This window comes from Mustela erminea, chromosome 10 (assembly GCF_009829155.1).
Source record: "Mustela erminea isolate mMusErm1 chromosome 10, mMusErm1.Pri, whole genome shotgun sequence".
Lineage (NCBI taxonomy): Eukaryota > Metazoa > Chordata > Mammalia > Carnivora > Mustelidae > Mustela > Mustela erminea.
The window spans coordinates 75,952,824-75,970,192 of record NC_045623.1 but is presented as its reverse complement, the minus strand read 5'-3'; the positions used below and the strand labels follow the sequence as shown (position 1 = coordinate 75,970,192).

The 17,369-nt window shown below is 47.5% G+C and overlaps 1 protein-coding gene across 6 annotated transcripts in view; it reads left to right on the top strand.

Annotated features, from left to right (window-relative positions):
- Positions 1-17,369, top strand: part of KDM4A (lysine demethylase 4A) — a 45,038-nt gene that overhangs the window by 14,577 nt on the left and 13,092 nt on the right. For all 6 annotated transcript variants that reach the window (XM_032303232.1, XM_032303231.1, XM_032303230.1 and 3 more), the window contains 3 exons: positions 658-1,034; positions 11,190-11,310; positions 16,078-16,259. In XM_032303232.1, coding sequence (XP_032159123.1) covers positions 658-1,034; positions 11,190-11,310; positions 16,078-16,259 — 680 coding nt within the window. The remainder of the gene's footprint in view (positions 1-657; positions 1,035-11,189; positions 11,311-16,077; positions 16,260-17,369) is intronic.

The window sequence follows — 17,369 nt, the reverse complement described above, 5'->3', positions numbered from 1 at the left end:
TGATTTCCTGTAACTGGATTACAGGGGTGGGAAGGGTAGAAGACAGTGGTGCTAGCAGGAGATGGGGCTGGAGAAGTAGGAATGAGACGGTGAGGGGATTGGCTGCCATCTTAGAGTTTGTTCTCCGGGGGGCTTGAGGGGCTACTTGGATTTTAGGAAGGAAGCCGCTCTACCCGCTGGGATGGTGGTTGGGGGGGCTTGGGTGAGCCTTGGGTGAGGCTTGGCGGATCTGTACGGAGGCTGCCTTGGTGCACCTGCTGGCAGCTGGACAGCACTGTGGAGCGGGGCCTTGGGGCCCGGCTGCCTCTGTTCAGCACTTGCTCTAGCTTGGGGTCACCAGGCCTGCTGCATTCAGGCCTTGGTTCCTGCAGATGACTTCTGAGGGTCTGTTGTGTGCCAGGCTGTGCTCCATAGTAGACACAGAACCCTGGAGATAGGTGGTAGGCTGCCTATACTCCACGGGACGAACCTGGAGGCCCGGTGGGGCTGAGCAGTCGGTCCTAGATCACAGAGTGACCCTGCAGGTGGCCGAGCCCGAATCGGAAGCTGCGCCGTACTCGCTGCCTGTGTTTCTCTGTGCTTTGCCCCCTTTGCTTTTCACTGGCTTCAGATGTGCATGGGGAAGTTGGCTCTGGCCAACGTGCGTGTGTGTTTCAGATTATTCTGACTCCTCTGAAGTCAAATTTGAAGAGCTTAAAAACGTCAAACTAGAAGAGGAGGATGAGGAGGAAGAAGAGGAACAAGAAGCAGCTGCCTTGGATCTTTCTGTGAATCCTGCTTCTCTAGGGGGACGCCTTGTTCTCTCAGGTTCGAAAAAGAAATCATCTTCTAGCCTGGGCTCCGGTTCTTCTCGGGATTCTATTTCTTCTGATTCAGAAACCAGTGAGCCTCTGTCCTGCCGAGCCCAAGGGCAGTCGGGAGTTCTCACTGTGCACAGCTATGCCAAAGGGGACGGCAGGGTCACCGTGGGAGAGCCCTGCACAAGGAAGAAAGGGGGCGCCACCGGAAGTATCAGCGAGCGGGAGCTGACAGAGGTAAGGGCTCTGGGCACTGCTCCCTGGCTGGGATCCTGTGGAGGAGGGCGTCTGCTGGGGGCGTGGGGGTGCTTGCTGCAGGTATCCAAGATGGCAGGAGAGAGCATCAGAATGGGCCTCCAGTCTGCAGTGTCAAACAGAAAGCCGGGTGGCACTGGTTCACTTCCACTTTGTTCTTTGCTGGGAGTTCCTTTTCTCTTGCCCCTGTGTGACTGTTCCAGAGAATCCAGGCATCTTAATGACAACTGCAGATCTCCAGGTGTTGGACACACCTGCCGACCCCACCTGCTCTAGAGGCATGAGGGTTAGAGTGGCAGTGGTTGCAGTCCTGTGCAGTCTGTGGGTGGGGATGCAATGGCTTTTCGTACCTGAAAATTCAAGGTTTTTTTTCCTTAAAATCTCGACAGCCTTGTAGCCACCCATGGGAGTTCTCCCCCGCCCCGCCCCATATATTCTTCATCTCCCAGTACAACAGTGTTGATGGAGCATCTTTTCGGAGGCCAGGATGAATTCCCAAAGCCATGAATGTGAATGTTCAGGCTTTCTTCTAGAACATGCTGTCACCAAAAGCTGTTTTGTGTAAAAAGGCTCTCTGGAACTGAGTGGGACATAGCAGAGCCGTGTTGAATGCAACCAGATTCACGCCTACCCAAGTGACCTGTTCTTACTCGCCAGCCTCACAGCTTATGGGTCAAGTTGTAGCCTTGAGTGGGGCTGGGGTGGGGTTGGAGTCAGTGCAGAAAAGTTTTAGTTATTCCCCATTTCCTTACCTTTACCTTTGAAAAATTGGTGTTTGACAAGTTTTTATTATGAGATGTTTTGAAAGTCTGTGCAAATGGAGAACCATCCCCAGCCCCTCATGTATACTCATCTCTGGATGTTAGCATTCGACCTGTTGGCTTTCTCTGTTTTTGGCTGAAATACTAACCCCGAACCCGTGGTAAAGTTCTTCCAAGTAGAGGATGGTTGTGGTTGGTTTGTCCCTTGTCTTTCTTTTCTGCCTTCCCTCAGTCTCAGGGCTCAGTTTCTATAGATGTCCTTTTCCACCGCACTTCCCTCCTTTCGTCTGGCAGGTGCAGGCCGCTGAGCTGAGGACCGTGTTTCCTACTTCTCGTTGCCTCTCGTGGCTGCTGTCTGCTCTCCCGCGGCAGCTTCCACAAGAGGTGGCTTCCCACCTTGGACACCGGAACCCCTTATGGTCCCTGATGCTACATCTGAGCCATTCCTCTTCGCAAAGCTCTTGGGTCCTCGTTGACTCTGCTGTCACGCTGTAGGTCACACAGTCCTAGAGCAGTATCCCCCTGACTTTCTTGCTTCTGGTTCTAGTCACAACCACAGAAGCAGCTAACGATAGCAGAGAGTTACTATATGCTAAATACTTTCTCCATATGGTTTAGACTGTATGTTACTGGTAAGTTAATCTTACCGCAGAGGCAAGTTGTCTATGTATGTTTGGTGGGAGGAGCCAACAAGTAATTCCCATCTTTTTTCCTCTCAAATTAGGAACCAGTTAAGGAATGGATGCAGGAGTCGGGTATATGGAGCTCAGAATGTTACTTTGTTATCAGTTAAATGATTGAAGGAGGTGGCTTTTAACCTATGGCCTAATGGCTCTGCTGCTCATTTAACCTCAGTGAGACCGGTTACCTACCTAGTCCCTAGGCAGCTGTGGAGGATGCAGGCCTCTCATAGTGGCTGAACGTTTTCCACTTGCCTTTCATGAGTGGAGGACACAGACCTGAGGGTACTCCCTCCGCCAAAGGCAGACCCCGACGCGGTAAAGCTCACTAAGGTCCAAGGGCTGGGGAGAAAAGCCGGGAGACCTTCCATGTGGAGATAAGCTAGGAGAAGGAGGTCTGACGTGCCTTTTATTCCTGCTCAAAGACCATGAGTGCCTTCCTGGCTCCTTTTTTTATATCTGTGTGGCTTTTTTTTTTTTTTTTTTAAGATTTTATTGATTTATTTGACAGAGATCACAAGTAGGCGGAGGGGCAGGCAGGGGGGGGGGGGAAGCAGGCTTCTTGCTGAGCAGAGAGCCTGATGTGGGACTCAATCCCAGGACCCAGAGGTCATGACCTGAGCCAAAGGCAGAGGCTTAACCAACTGAGCCACCCAGATGGCCTTCTTAGCTTTCTTTTCTGATGGTAATACCATTCTCCACTGCATCATCACCCGGCCCCTTGCCCCCAACTTCCTGGATACACTGCCCTTTTTTTTTTTTTTTTTAAGATTTTATTTATTTATTTGAGAGAGGGAGAGAGCATGAGTAAGAGGGTAGGAGCAGAGAGAGGGACAAGCAGACTCCCCACTGAGCGTGGAGCCTAATGTGGGGCTCAATCCCAGGGACTCCGAGATCATGACCTGAGCCACAACCATACACTCAACCAGTGAGCCACCCAGGTGTCCCTGCGCTGCCATCTTTGAACTACTTCACATTCTTTTTTTTTTTTTTTTTTTAAGATTTTATTTATTTATTTGACAGAGATCACAAGTAGGCAGAGAGGCAGGCAGAGAGAGAGAGGAGGAAGCAGGCTCCCCGCCGAGCAGAGAGCCCGATGCGGGACTTGATCCCAGGTCCCTGAGATCATGACCTGAGCGGAAGGCAGCAGCTTAACCCACTGAGCCACCCAGGCGTCCCACTACTTCACATTCTTTAAAAATAACTTGGCTGCTCTGCCTCTTTGCTTTAAAACTCCGTAATCACATACAGCATGGCTGCTTGGGGCTAGGACTGTGTCTTTAGGGAGCTCAGAGTCTAGATGTGAACAAATAAAGCCACTCCTTCGGGATAAGTGTTGTAGTCCAAGTGGAAGTATTAGTAGCTCAGCCTGGGGTTGGGGTTAAGAGTATGGGGAGACTGCAGAGAAGCAGGCCTTGTAGCTAGTCTGAAGGTTTGCAGGAGTGCGTGGTGGCTGGAGGGAAATGGGGAAGGGAGTCCAGGAGAGGAGTGTATTCTAAATGGTGATGGTCACATATGCCAGGGTCAAAGCATGTGCGGAGTTCGGTTGATCGCAGGCATATGGGTCTGGAGAGGGCCTTGGGAGGTGCTGTGGAGGGTCTGCATGTGTGCCATGAAGCAGCTTGACTTTGGAAGGTTAACTGCCATTTGTTTCTGGAGATTGGAGCATTCTAGAATACATTTTTAAGTGCACAAAGCTGCATGTGGAGTCATAAAGTAAACTCACAGATGCTCCTGGCTGGGGCTTGATGGTTGTCAGTACTTGGCCACGCTTGCTTCACTTCTCCTTTTGTCATGTGAAGCACTCCTATTGTATTTGTTCTTTACATTTTAGGTTGGTTTGTTTTTAATTGTGCTAAAGTATATATGACATAAAATCTGTCATTTCAACCGCTTTTTCATGTACAGTTCAGTGGCTTCCTGTGCCTTCTTGTGTATTGTGTGGCCATCATCAGGTTGCAGGCGGCTTTGAGGTGGGAGGAGGCAGGGAGTCCTCGACCACGTCTCTCCTGGAACAGTTCTCTTGCTGATTGGAGCCCAGCCCTTTTCAAAAGTCACTACTCGCAGAAACCTTTCGTAGCTTGCCATCTGCGTGCCCTCCTACCTCGAACACTGGCAGCGCTTGGCTGCCTTTTTACGACAGTGTGTCATACTCTCCGGACGGTTGTCCTAGGCCGGGGAAGGCAAACTGCCAGGAGCCAGGCCCTGTGCCACACCAGCCTGGCTTCTTTGGGCACCAGCATGGTCCTGGATCTTGGCCCATGAGCCCTCTGTAAACGTGGAAGGCATGAATGGAAGTTTAGTTTTAGTAGGAAGCCGACATCAGGATTGATTGTGTTGGAATGGGGGACTGACAGTCAAGGTTTGCGGCAGAAGCTGAACCACTTTACCCACACTTGGAGAGGTCTAATGGCATTCTATCTATATTTGGAAGTAGCTGGGTTTTGAAGAGCACCCTTGTGGCCCTCCTGCCCCCACTTTGAGCATCCCACACGCTGTAATTCGGGCCTCTTGCTGTTGAGTTAATGTGCTGCTGTGTGTCAAGGGCCCTGGTAAAAGCACCCAGGTTGACTGACTGCTGAAGCACCAGAGCCATAGTGATGTGTCTGTTGTAACATTTCTTGTTAGTTGAAGCTGCTTTGAAAAAGTTCCCAAAACAAGGAGGGAGTAGTTGGTTATTCTCTTTCGGGACAAGCCCCATGAAGAACATTGACCTTGACTTGGTGCCTGACCTTAGAAAAGGGGGAACAGAGAACTCAGGAGCCTGAGCGCTAGCTCTTACAGGCAGGGGCCTGGAAGACCCTACCTGCTGTCACACCCCATCCTCCCAAAGAACCCGTGGTGGGGGCAGATTTCACTGCTCCCACTCAGTGAGTGGAACACTACTTGCCTGGGCTCACACAGCTAGAGCTAGGGTTGGAACCTAGCCCTTGCTGCTACATAGTGAAGGAATTTAGAAGTCGGAGCATATCTCAGGGAGGAAGGCTATGCAGAGACCACAGAGGAGTAGTTAGGCCGGAAGATGAGAAAATATGGAACAGTATTTAACTATTTGAATAGATCAGACTACTTTGGTCCGAGGCAAAGGGACAGTAATGGAAAGGACAGAGACTTGAGACTCGCACACCAAGTCCACCTCTGGGTGGGCCACGAGCTCCCTGAGGCCAGAGATTGTGTGTCATCGGGGTCTGCATTACCGCCACCCAAGCACGGTATGCGGGATGCATAGGCTGGCATGCAGGAGTCAATTGGAACAAACAGGGCTGGAGTTTGGCATCTTCTTTCCCAGAGCTACCTTCTGGTGTTCTTGGTCTTGACCCCCGTACTTCCAGCATTTGGACCTCCTAAATGACCTATTTATATCTCCTACCCCACGCTCATTTCCTATTGCCGCTTTTTACAAGTTCCCAGCAACTGAGAGTCTGAGGCCAGTACAGATTTATTATCTTCCAGTTCTTCAGGAGTCTGACATGGGAGGCTCCAGAGGGAGACGTTTTGTCCTGCCCAGCTTCTTCAGGCTGCTCACATTCCTTGGCCGGTGGCCTTTTTCTTCTGTCTACAAAAGCAGCCACATCTGCCAAGTCTTGTTCACATCACATCACTCAGATATCAAGTCTTCTGCTTCCGTCTTCATTATTAAGCACTGCTTGATTACACTGGGCCTGCCCAGAGAATCTAGGATAATCTTACTGTTTTATCCGATGAGCAAACTTAATAATGTTTTGTCCTGTCAGCATAACATTCACAGGGATTAGAACTGCACATCTCTGGGGGACCGTTACTCTGTCTGCGGAAGGCTTAGTATCTCTCCTCTCACAGGCTTCTTCGCTCTCTGCCTGTAAAACCATATGCAGGGGCGTCTGGGTGACTCAGTGGTTAAGTGTCTGCCTTTGGCTTAGGTCATGATACCAGGATTGAGTCCCACATCAGGGTCCCTGCTCAGCGGGGAGCCTTCTTTTCCCTCTCCAGCTCCCCTGTGTTTGTGTTCCCTCTCACTGTCTCTCTTTGTTATAAATAAAAATCTTTAAAAAAAAAAATCATATGTAGGGGCGCCTGGGTGGCTCAGTGGGTTAAAGTCTCTGCCTTCGGCTCAGGCCATGATCCCAGGGTCCTGGGATGGAGCCCCACATTGGGCTCCCTGCTCGGCAGGGAGCCTGTCCTCCCCCCCCCCCCACCCCGCACCCTCCCCCCGCCCTCTGCCTGCTGCTCTGCCTACTTGTGATCCCTCTCTCTCTGTCAAATAAACAAAATCTTTAAAAAAAAAAAAAATCCTGATATCTCCCAGTTGCTGTGTCCTTTGGCCCCTTCCTGCTCAGCTCTTCGGCATCCCTTGGCACTGTGGCGTTCCCCTCCTTGCTTTCTGTATTCCTCCCGTATTCTCTGTGGCTGGATCTCTTTTCTGTTTTCTTTCCTTTTCTAAAGATTTTATTTATTTGAGAGAGATAATGAGAGCAAGAGCAGGGAGCAAAGGGAGAAACAGGCTTGACCCCAGGACGATCCCAGGACGAGAAGATCATGACCTGAGCTGATGGCAGACGCTTAATCTGCTGAGCCACCCACATGCCCCTGGATCTCCCTTTTCTCTTCCTCCTTCTATTCCGGAGGGCATGTTCTACATTCAGTTTATCTTCCACTGGTAATATCTACTCCCATGGTTTCAATCCTGAACCTGATTCTCAGCATCCCTAAATCTACAGCTCTTGCTCTGACTTCCTTTTTGCCCCTCTTGGGTGTTTGCAGAGAAGCAGGGCAGGTGGTAGTGCCTATCATGTTTAACTTGGCTTTTTTTTTTTCTCCCCCCTTTTCCTTTTTTTTTTTTTTTTTTTTAAACTTGGCTTGTTATTCCTCCCCCTTCATCCTCGAGAATCCTCTTAAGTCTCTCTCACCTTGATGACCCAAATTGGAAATCCCATCATTTCTGGTTCCTTTTATTTTTTCTTACTTCTGGTCTCTGCCACTGCCACATCCCAGATATAGGCCTGTTATCTAGGTGGTCTTCGAAGGCAGAATGTAAGAAGATTATTGGGATGCAGAAATAATGGGACTTTATTTATTTACTTTTTAATTTTACTTTAAGTAAACTATGCCACACCTGGAGCTTAAACTCACAACCCTAAGATCAAGAGGCTTTGCTCTACTGATTTAGCCAGCCAGGCTCCTCACTGGAATTCTGTTTTTATCTTTATCTTTTTATAGTCTTTTTTTTTTTTAATTAAGATTTATTGGGGCTTCCAGGTGGCTCAGTCAGTTAAGCGTCTGCCTTCAGCTTGGGTCATGATCCCAGAGTCCTGGGACTGAGCCCCACATCGGGCTCCCTGCTCAGCAGAGAGCCTGTTTCTACCTCTCCCTCTTTCTGTTGCTCCCCCTGCTTGTGCGCTTGTGCTTTCTGTCAAATAAATAAAATATTTTAAAATATATATTTATTTATTTGAGAGCGAGCATGCACGTGCATGGTGGTAAGGGGAGGGAATTAGGGGCAGAGGGAGAGTATGTGAAGTAGACCCTGTGCTGAGCGCAGAGTTCCCTGCAAGGCTCGATCTCATGACCCTGATATCACAACCTGAGCAGAAACCAGTAGTTGAATGCTTAACCAGCTGCACTATCCAGATACCTTTATAGTCTATTCTTGTTTGAAAATGTACATGAGCACATTGGTGTATATAATTTGTTAGTATGGTGGGAGTGCATGTCTCTGAAGTTATTTCTTTTCCCCATGGTAGCTCTGTGAAATTAATGAGTCTAGTTTTCCAGTTTGTTTCAGCCAAAGAACCCTTTCTTTAAGTAAAATCTTACTCACTTAAAAAATATAAATCAGGGGCGGCTGGGTGGCTCAGTTGTTTAAGTGTCTGCCTTCAGCTCAGGTCTTGATCTCCGGGTTCTGGGATTGAGCCCCACATCAGGCTCCGTGTTCAGTGGGGAGTCTGCTTCTCTCCGTCTGCTCTGTGTACGACTCATGCTCTCTCGAGTGTGATTGCTGCTGTCTCTCTCTCTCAAATAAAATCCTTAAAAAAAGTATAAAAAGCAGGGCTGTTTTGATTGGAGGCTCTTGAGCTTTTTATTTTAAAAGATTTTATTTATTTGACACAGAGACCACTTCAGCAGGGGGAGTGGCAGAGGGAGAGGCAGAAGCAGACTCTGCTGATCAGGGACCTGATGCAGGGAGCCTGATGCAGGGCTCAATCCCAGGCCCCTGGGATCACGACCTGAGCCTATGCTTCATGACTGAGCCACCCAGGCACCCCTAGGGGCCTTCTTGATGTGCACTTGGGAAATTGTTGGTTTAGCCTGGTTTAATTCAACTGAGCACCTTGGAGTCTCTGAATTAGTATTTTTAAAATATTTTTTGGGTAAATACGCAGATTACTGGATTGTCAGGTAATGTTGTTTTTAATTTTTTTTAAAAAACTGCCATATTGTTTTCCACAGTGGCTGCACCAGTTGCATTCCCATTAACAGCAAAAGGGTTCCTTTTTCTTCACGTCTTCATTGATACCTGTTTCTTGTGTTAATTTTTGCCATCCTGACAGGTGTGAAGTGATACCTTGTCATGGTTTTGATCTGTATTTCCGTAATGATGAGTAATGTTGAGCATCTTGTCATGTGTCTGTGGGCCATTTGTGTGTTTTCTTTAGAGAAATGTCTGTTCTCCTGTCTTCTGCTCAGTTTTAATTGGATTATTTGGTTTTGGGTTATTGTTGGGTTTCGGGTATTTGTGTTATAGGAGTTCTTTATGTATTTTGTATACTAATCCTTTATCGGATATATTTTTTGCAAGTGTCTTCTCTGATTCCGTAGGCTGCCTTTTAGTTTGTTGATTGTTTTCTTCACTGTGCAGAAGCTTTTTATTTTGCTGTAGTCCCAGTTGGTTGTTTTTGCTTTTGTTTCCCTTGCCTCAGGAGAGACCTATCTAGAAAAAAGTTATTGCGGCCAATGTCAGAGAAATTACTGTTTGTGCTCTTTTCTAGAATTTTTATGGTTTCAGGTCTCACATTTAGGTCTTTAATGCATTTTGAATTAATTTTTGTGTCTGATACAAGAAATTGCTCCAGTTTCATTCTTTTGCCTGTGGCTGTCCAGTTTTCCAAACACCATTTGTTGGCATATTTTTACATTATTTCCCTGTGGCATATTCTTATATTATTAATTAGTTGAATCTTAGTTGGCTATATAGTTGTGGGTTTGCTCCTGGATTTTCTGTGCCATTGATCTGTGAGTCTGTATGTCATTAACATACTCTTTTGATTACAGCATCTTTGTAACATAACTTGAAGTCTGGAATTGTGATGCCTCTAGTTTTTTCTTTTTCAAAATTGTTTCAGCTACTGGGGGTCTTTTGTGGTTCCATTCAAATGTGAGGATTTTTCATCAGTGGGTTTTTATTTTTTTAAATTTTTATATATTTTTTTTCATCACTGTTTTCTATTTTTCAGGGTACAGGTCTGTCACTTCTTTGGTTAAGTTTATTTCTAGGTATCTTATTATTTTGTCATAAAGGAGATTGTTTTCTTAATTTCTCTTTTTGCTGCTTCATTATTGGTATATAGAAATGCAGATTTCTGTAGGTTGATTTTGTATCCTGCGACTTTACTGAATTCCTTTATTAGTTCTAGCAGTTTTTTGGTGGCATCTTGGGTTTTCCATATATGGTATTGTGTCATCTGTAAGTGGTAAAAATTTTACTACTTCCTTATCAGTTTGGGTGCCTTTTATTTCTTGTCTGATTGTTGTGGCTAGGACTTCCGGTATTGTTGAATAAAGTGAGGAGACTGGACATCCTTGTCTTGACCTTAGAAGAAAAGCTCTTTTTTTTCCCACTGAGGATGTTAGCTGTGGATTTTTCATATATGGCCTTAATTATGTTGAGTTATGTTCCCTCTAAACTTACTCTGTTGAGGGTTTTGATTATGAATGGGTATTATACTTTGTCAAGTGCTTTTTTTCTGAGAGGATGACCGAGTTTTAAATACATTGATTGGAAAGAAAGTCATGTGGTATTACTGACTCTGTCTTGTACATCCTAAACCTAGTTGTATTTGCTCTGCCATTATTTAAATACAGCGCTAATTACATTGACTTTTGCTTTTGTAGCTAGGCTGGAGTTTTAGATGTGCACTCTGTCCTGTTTTCACGAGGAAACTAACTGAGGAATGAACAGTATCAGCTAGAGCTGAGGGCTTGACAGCCCATCAGGAGAGGCTGGCCTATTTTACTTTAGTGGGTCAGCTGTTCCTCACCCCTTCGGATGTCCTCTAGCTTTATAAGTCCAATGGCCTAGCTGCCTGGCTCTCTCTGACAGGTGCTGCTGCCCTTCTGGTCCAAGAAAAGGAGCACCTGGTTTCTCTGGGGCTCTGGGAGATGCAGTCTCATGACTGTGAGCTTAAGGGAGGGGGCGTGGCATTCCTGTAGAGTACATTTATTTTTGGTACATTTGTTTCAGGCTGCTTCTGAGAGGAACAGGAGCCACACTTACAAGGCACAAATTTTGCCCTAAAATGTTTTCATAATCCTAGTTTAGATTAGTTTGCACGGTACTGTCGTTTTGGTTTTTCCAAAGCCAGGTGTGTTCTGTTTGGCTTTATATTTCTTTGTGTCTCCCTGTGCCTGTCCTTTCCCTTGCCTTTCTTTGTAAGACCAACTTCTGCTATGTCCCAAAGTGGAGGCAAGACCAATTTGATTTCTTCTTGTGTTTTGCCCAGGTGGCGGATGAATACATGTTTTCCCTGGAGGAGAACAAGAAGTCCAAGGGCCGTCGTCAGCCCTTAAGCAAGCTCCCCCGCCATCACCCACTTGTGTTGCAGGATTGTGTCAGTGATGATGGTAAGTGTTGTCTTCTCTCCTCACCAGGAAGAAGAGAGTGTTTCACCCCCTTAGGACTTGCAGTGACAGGACATTGGGAGGCCCAGCTGAGTGTCAGCGGTGGGCCAGTGGCTTAGCTCTTCTCCCAGGTACTCCACAAAGAGGACAGGATCTCACTTGATGCTTAATTTATAATCATATTTCTTTGTATGTCTGTGTATCTTGTAATGTGTCTAATACAGGATGATCGCATGCAGGGTTTTCTCTTTCTCTATTAGGAAGTACAGGCTGATTTTTCTGGATAGCACTTCTGTCAAAGATGCCAAGCCCAATGCTGAATGTGTAGCTACAGAGATAACTAAGATATGTCCATGCCCTCAAAAAACTCACAAGGTAGTGGGGCAAACTGACAGGTAAACAGATCCAAAGAAAGGAGATGTTAAACAGCACAGAAGGGTGCGCAAAGAGAGATTCAGAGGGAGCCATTTATTTAAATGGCCAGGTCAGGGTGTGCTGGGTGGGGCCAGAGTGAGGTTGGGGGAGACTGAAGAGGGAGGCCTTGCTCTAGTGGGTTTTAAGTGGCCAGACGGACATTAAAAGGATTGTTCCTAGTGACTGCTTCTTGAGAATGGCTTTGAGGGCAACAGATGGGCTTTTGTCTTGGTCTCCGAGAGACAGGGGAGGGTCTGAAGCAGGATGATGGTGGTAAGGATGGGGGAGGGATATAGTGAAGGTGTTGAGCACAAAGTTATTTGGTTTTGGGGGTTGGGTGTAGACTGTGAGTGTGGTAGGGACTGGAGAAACCTGAGTTCAGTGCCTCCTTGCCTTCTAGCTTTGGTTGGAATTAGAAACCTTGTTAAGTGTCTGTGGAGGATGTAGACTTGGGGCCAAGCAGAAGTGGTGTTTGATACCTTTTTAAAAAAAATTATTCAGAATGGGGCACCTGGATGGCTCAGTTGGTTAAGTGTCTGACTCTTGATTTCAGCTCAGATCATGATCTCAGGGGTCATAGGATAGAGCCTTGCACCAGGCCCTGCACTCAGTGGGGTCTGCTTGAGGTTCCTTTCCTTTTGCTCTCCCTCTGCCCCCAACCCCTGTGCTTGCTTTCTCTCAAATAAATATTAAAAATTTTTATAAAACTTACTTTTTTTTTTTTTTTTTAAACTTGAAGTGTAGTTGACACGGGACAACTGTGTTACTCTGTGCTGACCAAGTGTAGCTACTGTCTGTTTGGTGCCTTTACCTGGAGTAAGTGAGGCTGCCGGGGAGAGGGCAGAGGCTGGGGTAGGAAGGCACGAAGAGGGGCCTGTGACAGAGACAGAAGGGGAAAGGCAGGCATTGGGGTGGAACTAGGAACTTCGTCTATCGCCGGAGCTCAGGGTTTTTGCATCAGCTCAGCGTGGTCTTTTATGCGGCCTGGAGCTCAGAGTTCTAGGAATGTGAGCGTATGTGGGTGAGTCTCTGGCAGGTCCCTTGTTAAAATTGACTAATGCTAGGCCCTTTCTTACCCTGCCCCATCCTTCCTGGCACCAGTGCTGGCTGGGAAGATCCAGAGTCTGACCAGCCTCTCTGCTCCATAAGCAAGCCCCACGTTCTCTTTCTGATCTGATGCTGGCACCCACCTCTGCTGTTTCCCTCGGTGTTAGGATTGTGATAAGTGGGGAAAGTCTTTTGAGGTCCAAGGCCAGACCTTGAGTCAGAGCCTTAGGAAGTCTTCTGTGCTCTTGCTCTGGCCCAGATGGGGCTTGGGTTCTCCGGATAGTAGCAGCCTAGCTTCAGGATTTCCAGCCCCAGTGCTGTAGAGGCTCTAAATACAGGGTGTAGACAATTGGAAAAACAAAGTTACAAAGTGAACAGAATTACTGTGCAAAGGTGACCACTTGAATGTTTCAGTGTGTTAATTTTCCTGATTTTTCTAGTCAAATACTGGATTGTATCCATGTATGTCTTTTTATAATTTTTTTTTTTAAGATTTTATTTATTTATTTGACAGACAGAAATCACAAGTAGGCAGAGAGGCAGGGAGAGAGAGAGAGAAGAGGAAGCAGGCTCCCTGCCGAGCAGAGAGCCCAATGCGGGGCTTGATCTCAGGACCCTGAGATCATGACCCGAGCCGAAGGCAGAGGCTTAACCCACTGAGCCACCCAGGCGCCCCTGTCTTTTTATAATAATGTAGTTGAGATCATAACATATGGCCTCCTGCTCTTTATGATCAGTTTCAAGTGCGGAGAAGTTGGAGGAATGAAAACTCCCGTATCTGGCAGTGGATTCTCCCATCTTCTCCCATTTTCAGCCCGTTTTAATTTTTCCATCCTTATCCCAAAAATGTGTTTTATAGCTTTTTCCCTTTAAACCAGTATAAACTAAACCAGGGGTCATCCATTTCAAAGCTTTGTTTCTTTAAAGATTTTATTTATTTAATTTTTTATTTTTTTATTAACATATAAAGTAGTATTATTAGCCCCAGGGGTACAGGTCTGTGAATCGCCAGGTTTACACACTTCACAGCACTCACCATAGCACATACTTTCCCCAGTGTCCATCACCCAACCACCCTCTCCCTAAACCCCCTGCCCCCCTGCAACCCTCAGTTTGTTTTGTGAGATTAAGAGTCTCTTATGGTTTGTCTCCCTCCCAATCCCATCACAAAGCTTTGTTTCTTTAGTCTCTCTTAGTCTAGCATGTGTCCCACACCCCTTACCCAATTTTTTTTTAATGGAGGCATAAATACTCATGAAATACATACATATGTCTTATTTGCACATCTCAGTGATGTTTTGTATGTGTAAACTGTAAAATTCCTGCAAGTTTCATTTAACATCTAAGTGGGGTGATTTTTGGCCACCGTGGTTTTGTAAACAGAGCACGATGGGGTTAAGTCTCTGCCTTCGGCTCGGGTCATGATCTCAGGGTCCTGGGATCGAGCCCCACATCGGGCACTCTGCCCAGCAGGGAGCTGCTTCCCCCCACACCTCTCTCTGTCTGCCTCTCTGCCTGCTTGTGATCTGTCAACTAAGTAAATAAAAAACAAAAAAACAAAAAATAAAAAACAGAGCACGTCACTGTGTTAGTTTTTCTCTTGTGATTGGGAGGCTGTTTCTGTTTCTTCTATTCTATCTTGGTCACTCTTGTTTTGGCCAGGGTAAGGAAAATACCTGCTTTGGTTTCGGCACTGTGGTTGCTGGCTGGGGCTGGTTGATGGGGCTCATAGGGGCTGATTTTAGTTGTCTGTAATGGCCTCACGATGTTACAGTGTACTTCCCTGAGGTCGTACACATGCACCCATCAGGTCTCATTAAAGTCAACATGACTCTGAAGGCCCAGTGGGTAACTTTGTACACTGAGCTGGAGTTGCCAGAAATGAACAAGGAAATGGGCAGCTAGTGCAGGTGTGTACCAGAGTGTTCCTTGGGCTGCTCTGCATAGAGCTGTACAGGGCCTCTTCAGAGCGATTCTATCTTGGAAGCAGTGGGATCACTGCAGGGGTTGTAGCTGGGGATTCCAAATGTCCGCACATAGTATGATACAGTGATCCCATGGAGGTCGTCACGTGGTGTGGCTGGCACAGAGCTGGTCTCCTGTCAGGTGCTGCCTACTTGGACCTTTTTTTGGACTCATTTGCCAAAGAAGGACATCCCAAATGTAACCTCTTGTACTTGGCCTCACTTGGGGGAGCATCTGGAGAAACACTGTGGATTAGTTTATTTCAATATTTGTGGTTCTTTTTACCAAAGATGGTGTTCATTGACCCATAATTTTAGAGTTACAGTGTTTTCCTACCTCCTTGACCTTGCTTCTGTTGGAATCTGGTGGGCTCTGCCCATCTCACTGATTTAAGGGGAACTGGAAAGTGTGCACTTTTATCCCTTCCATCTTGTTTTACGAGCACAGTTTTTTGTTTTCTGTTCAGCAGTGTGTCTCTTCCTCTTCCTTCCTCAGGCAGTGCTGAGGCCCGCTGAATCTCATGCTCTGCTGGCTAGGGCAATGAAGAGAAACAGACGAGAGGTCTGGGAAAGACCACATAGTAAATATTTCAGGCTTTTTTCCTTCTGTCACATACTCTTCTTAGTTTCTTTCCCTTAATCTTTTAAAGATAGAAAAATAATTCTTAGTTCCCCAAGTGGATCGCATTTGTCCTGTGGGCCATTGTGTGCTAGGCTTTGGTCTAGACTCAAAGTGCTACATCCTTTGGCTAGGAAAGAGGGTTTGTCTTGGTTGCAGTCTACTCTCATCCTCCAAGCAGAGCCAGGATGGTTGGGGATCCCTGTCCAGAAAAGGCAGAGACCCCACAGATCTTTCCTGAGGGAGCTGGAAAGTTCTGACCAAGGCACATGGTATAAAAACTTGGAAGCCTTGCCGTTTCTTTGTTATTTTTGTTCCTTATTTCCCTTCAGTGCAACTACAGAGGAAACTCTTAAAAGGTAGGGACTCAACATGCTGGCATATTGGAGGCATCAAGTAACATGGTTTCTGGCAAGACTGTGTCTCACTGTGCTGCTTTTGGGCATAGGATTTGAATGCTGGCAGCTGCCAGGGGAAAGGAGAGTGGGCTGAACTCGGGTATAAAGCTTAACCAGAGGAGGCGGCACAGGCAGGACTGTCTGCAGTATCTTCTGAGTATTGAAGGAGTCTTTTGGAAATCACTTTGCTCTTTGCCTTTATCAGACCGGTAGGATCTGAGGTTTAGGCCAGACCTGGGACCAAGAATCCAGTGAGCTCATTGTCTCTTTAGGCAGAGCTGCTGATGTGCGGGGCTGGTGCTGACCCATTCTCTGCTTCCTGCTCTAGAGTCATCCGAACAGCTGACCCCGGAGGAGGAGGCTGAGGAGACAGAGGCCTGGGCCAAGCCCCTGAGTCAGCTATGGCAGAACCGACCTCCGAACTTTGAGGCCGAGAAGGAATTCAATGAGACCATGGCCCAGCAGGCCCCTCACTGCGCAGTCTGTATGATCTTTCAGACCTACCATCAGGTATGCCCCCTTTATCCTCTCTGTGTACTCAGGCCCAGCAGTCTAGAGGGAAGCCAGGTTTAGCTGTGGGTACACAGAGCTTGTCACTGGTTGTCTTGGGAGAGCCTGTTCTTCTAGCGCTCTCTGCCTCATCTCTGTCCTGGTCAGGCTTCTCCAGGCAGATAGTCCAGCAATGTGGGTTTTCACTGGAGAACGGTTTGCTGAAGAGCGGGGGCAGGGTGTGTGTGTGTGTGTGTGTGGCTTAGCCTCGGAGGGATGCCCTGTAGCCATCCTGTGGCATTCACAGTGTTTCCAGAGGAATCTGTTCTTCTCTTACCATTCTGGTTGGTGCTTGTTCCTTCCAGGCGGTTTTTCGTCCTGGCTAGTCTGGAGCACTGCGTTTTGTTACTGCAGTCTGCCAGATCCGCAGTGTTGTCGTCCTCTTGCCATTGCCACAGTGGACATGGGCAATAGTCAGAAGGAACCAGGGGAAGGGGGGCAGGGAGGGAGGTGGAGAAGCAGTCCTCTGGTGGTTGTGGAGGCCTGGCTGCACTGAGCCTGGCGTGGCCCCAGATTGACGCTTGCCAAAGACTGGGACGTTGCACCGACATATTTTGGATTAGTAACTGGCTGTGCCTTTCCATTGACAAAAATGCAAAACTGAAGAAATATATGTGCCCCTGCCTGTGAGATAGGCAAATGGCCTGGTGGTGCTGTCAGCAGACCCTCACTGCGTGGGTCTCAGAGCTTCAGGAGGGGCCTGTGCCTCGGGTTGACATATTTAGGGCCCTGTCCTTGGAATGGTTGTAGAGCCGGCAGATCCTGGCAGTCAGGCTGTTTGCCAAGGGAAGTACGAGGGCATAGCATTCTTTACGAAGGGACCCCGATCCGGAAGTCCCAGGTGGGGGTCCAGCCGCGTGGCAGTGCTGTAGCTCAGGTGACTCGCTGCTGTGGGCCCTGGGGGAACATCTGTTCTAGTCCACGAGGAGTGTCTGCTCCGGGTCTTGTCCCTGGGGGGAGCCAGCCATGTGGTTCCGCACATCGGGGAGCCCGCAAGAGCGACCTTGCTAACATCTCAGTGCGTTTTATTACCACTTGGTTTGGGAAGATGGAAATCCCAGTTGCCTCTTA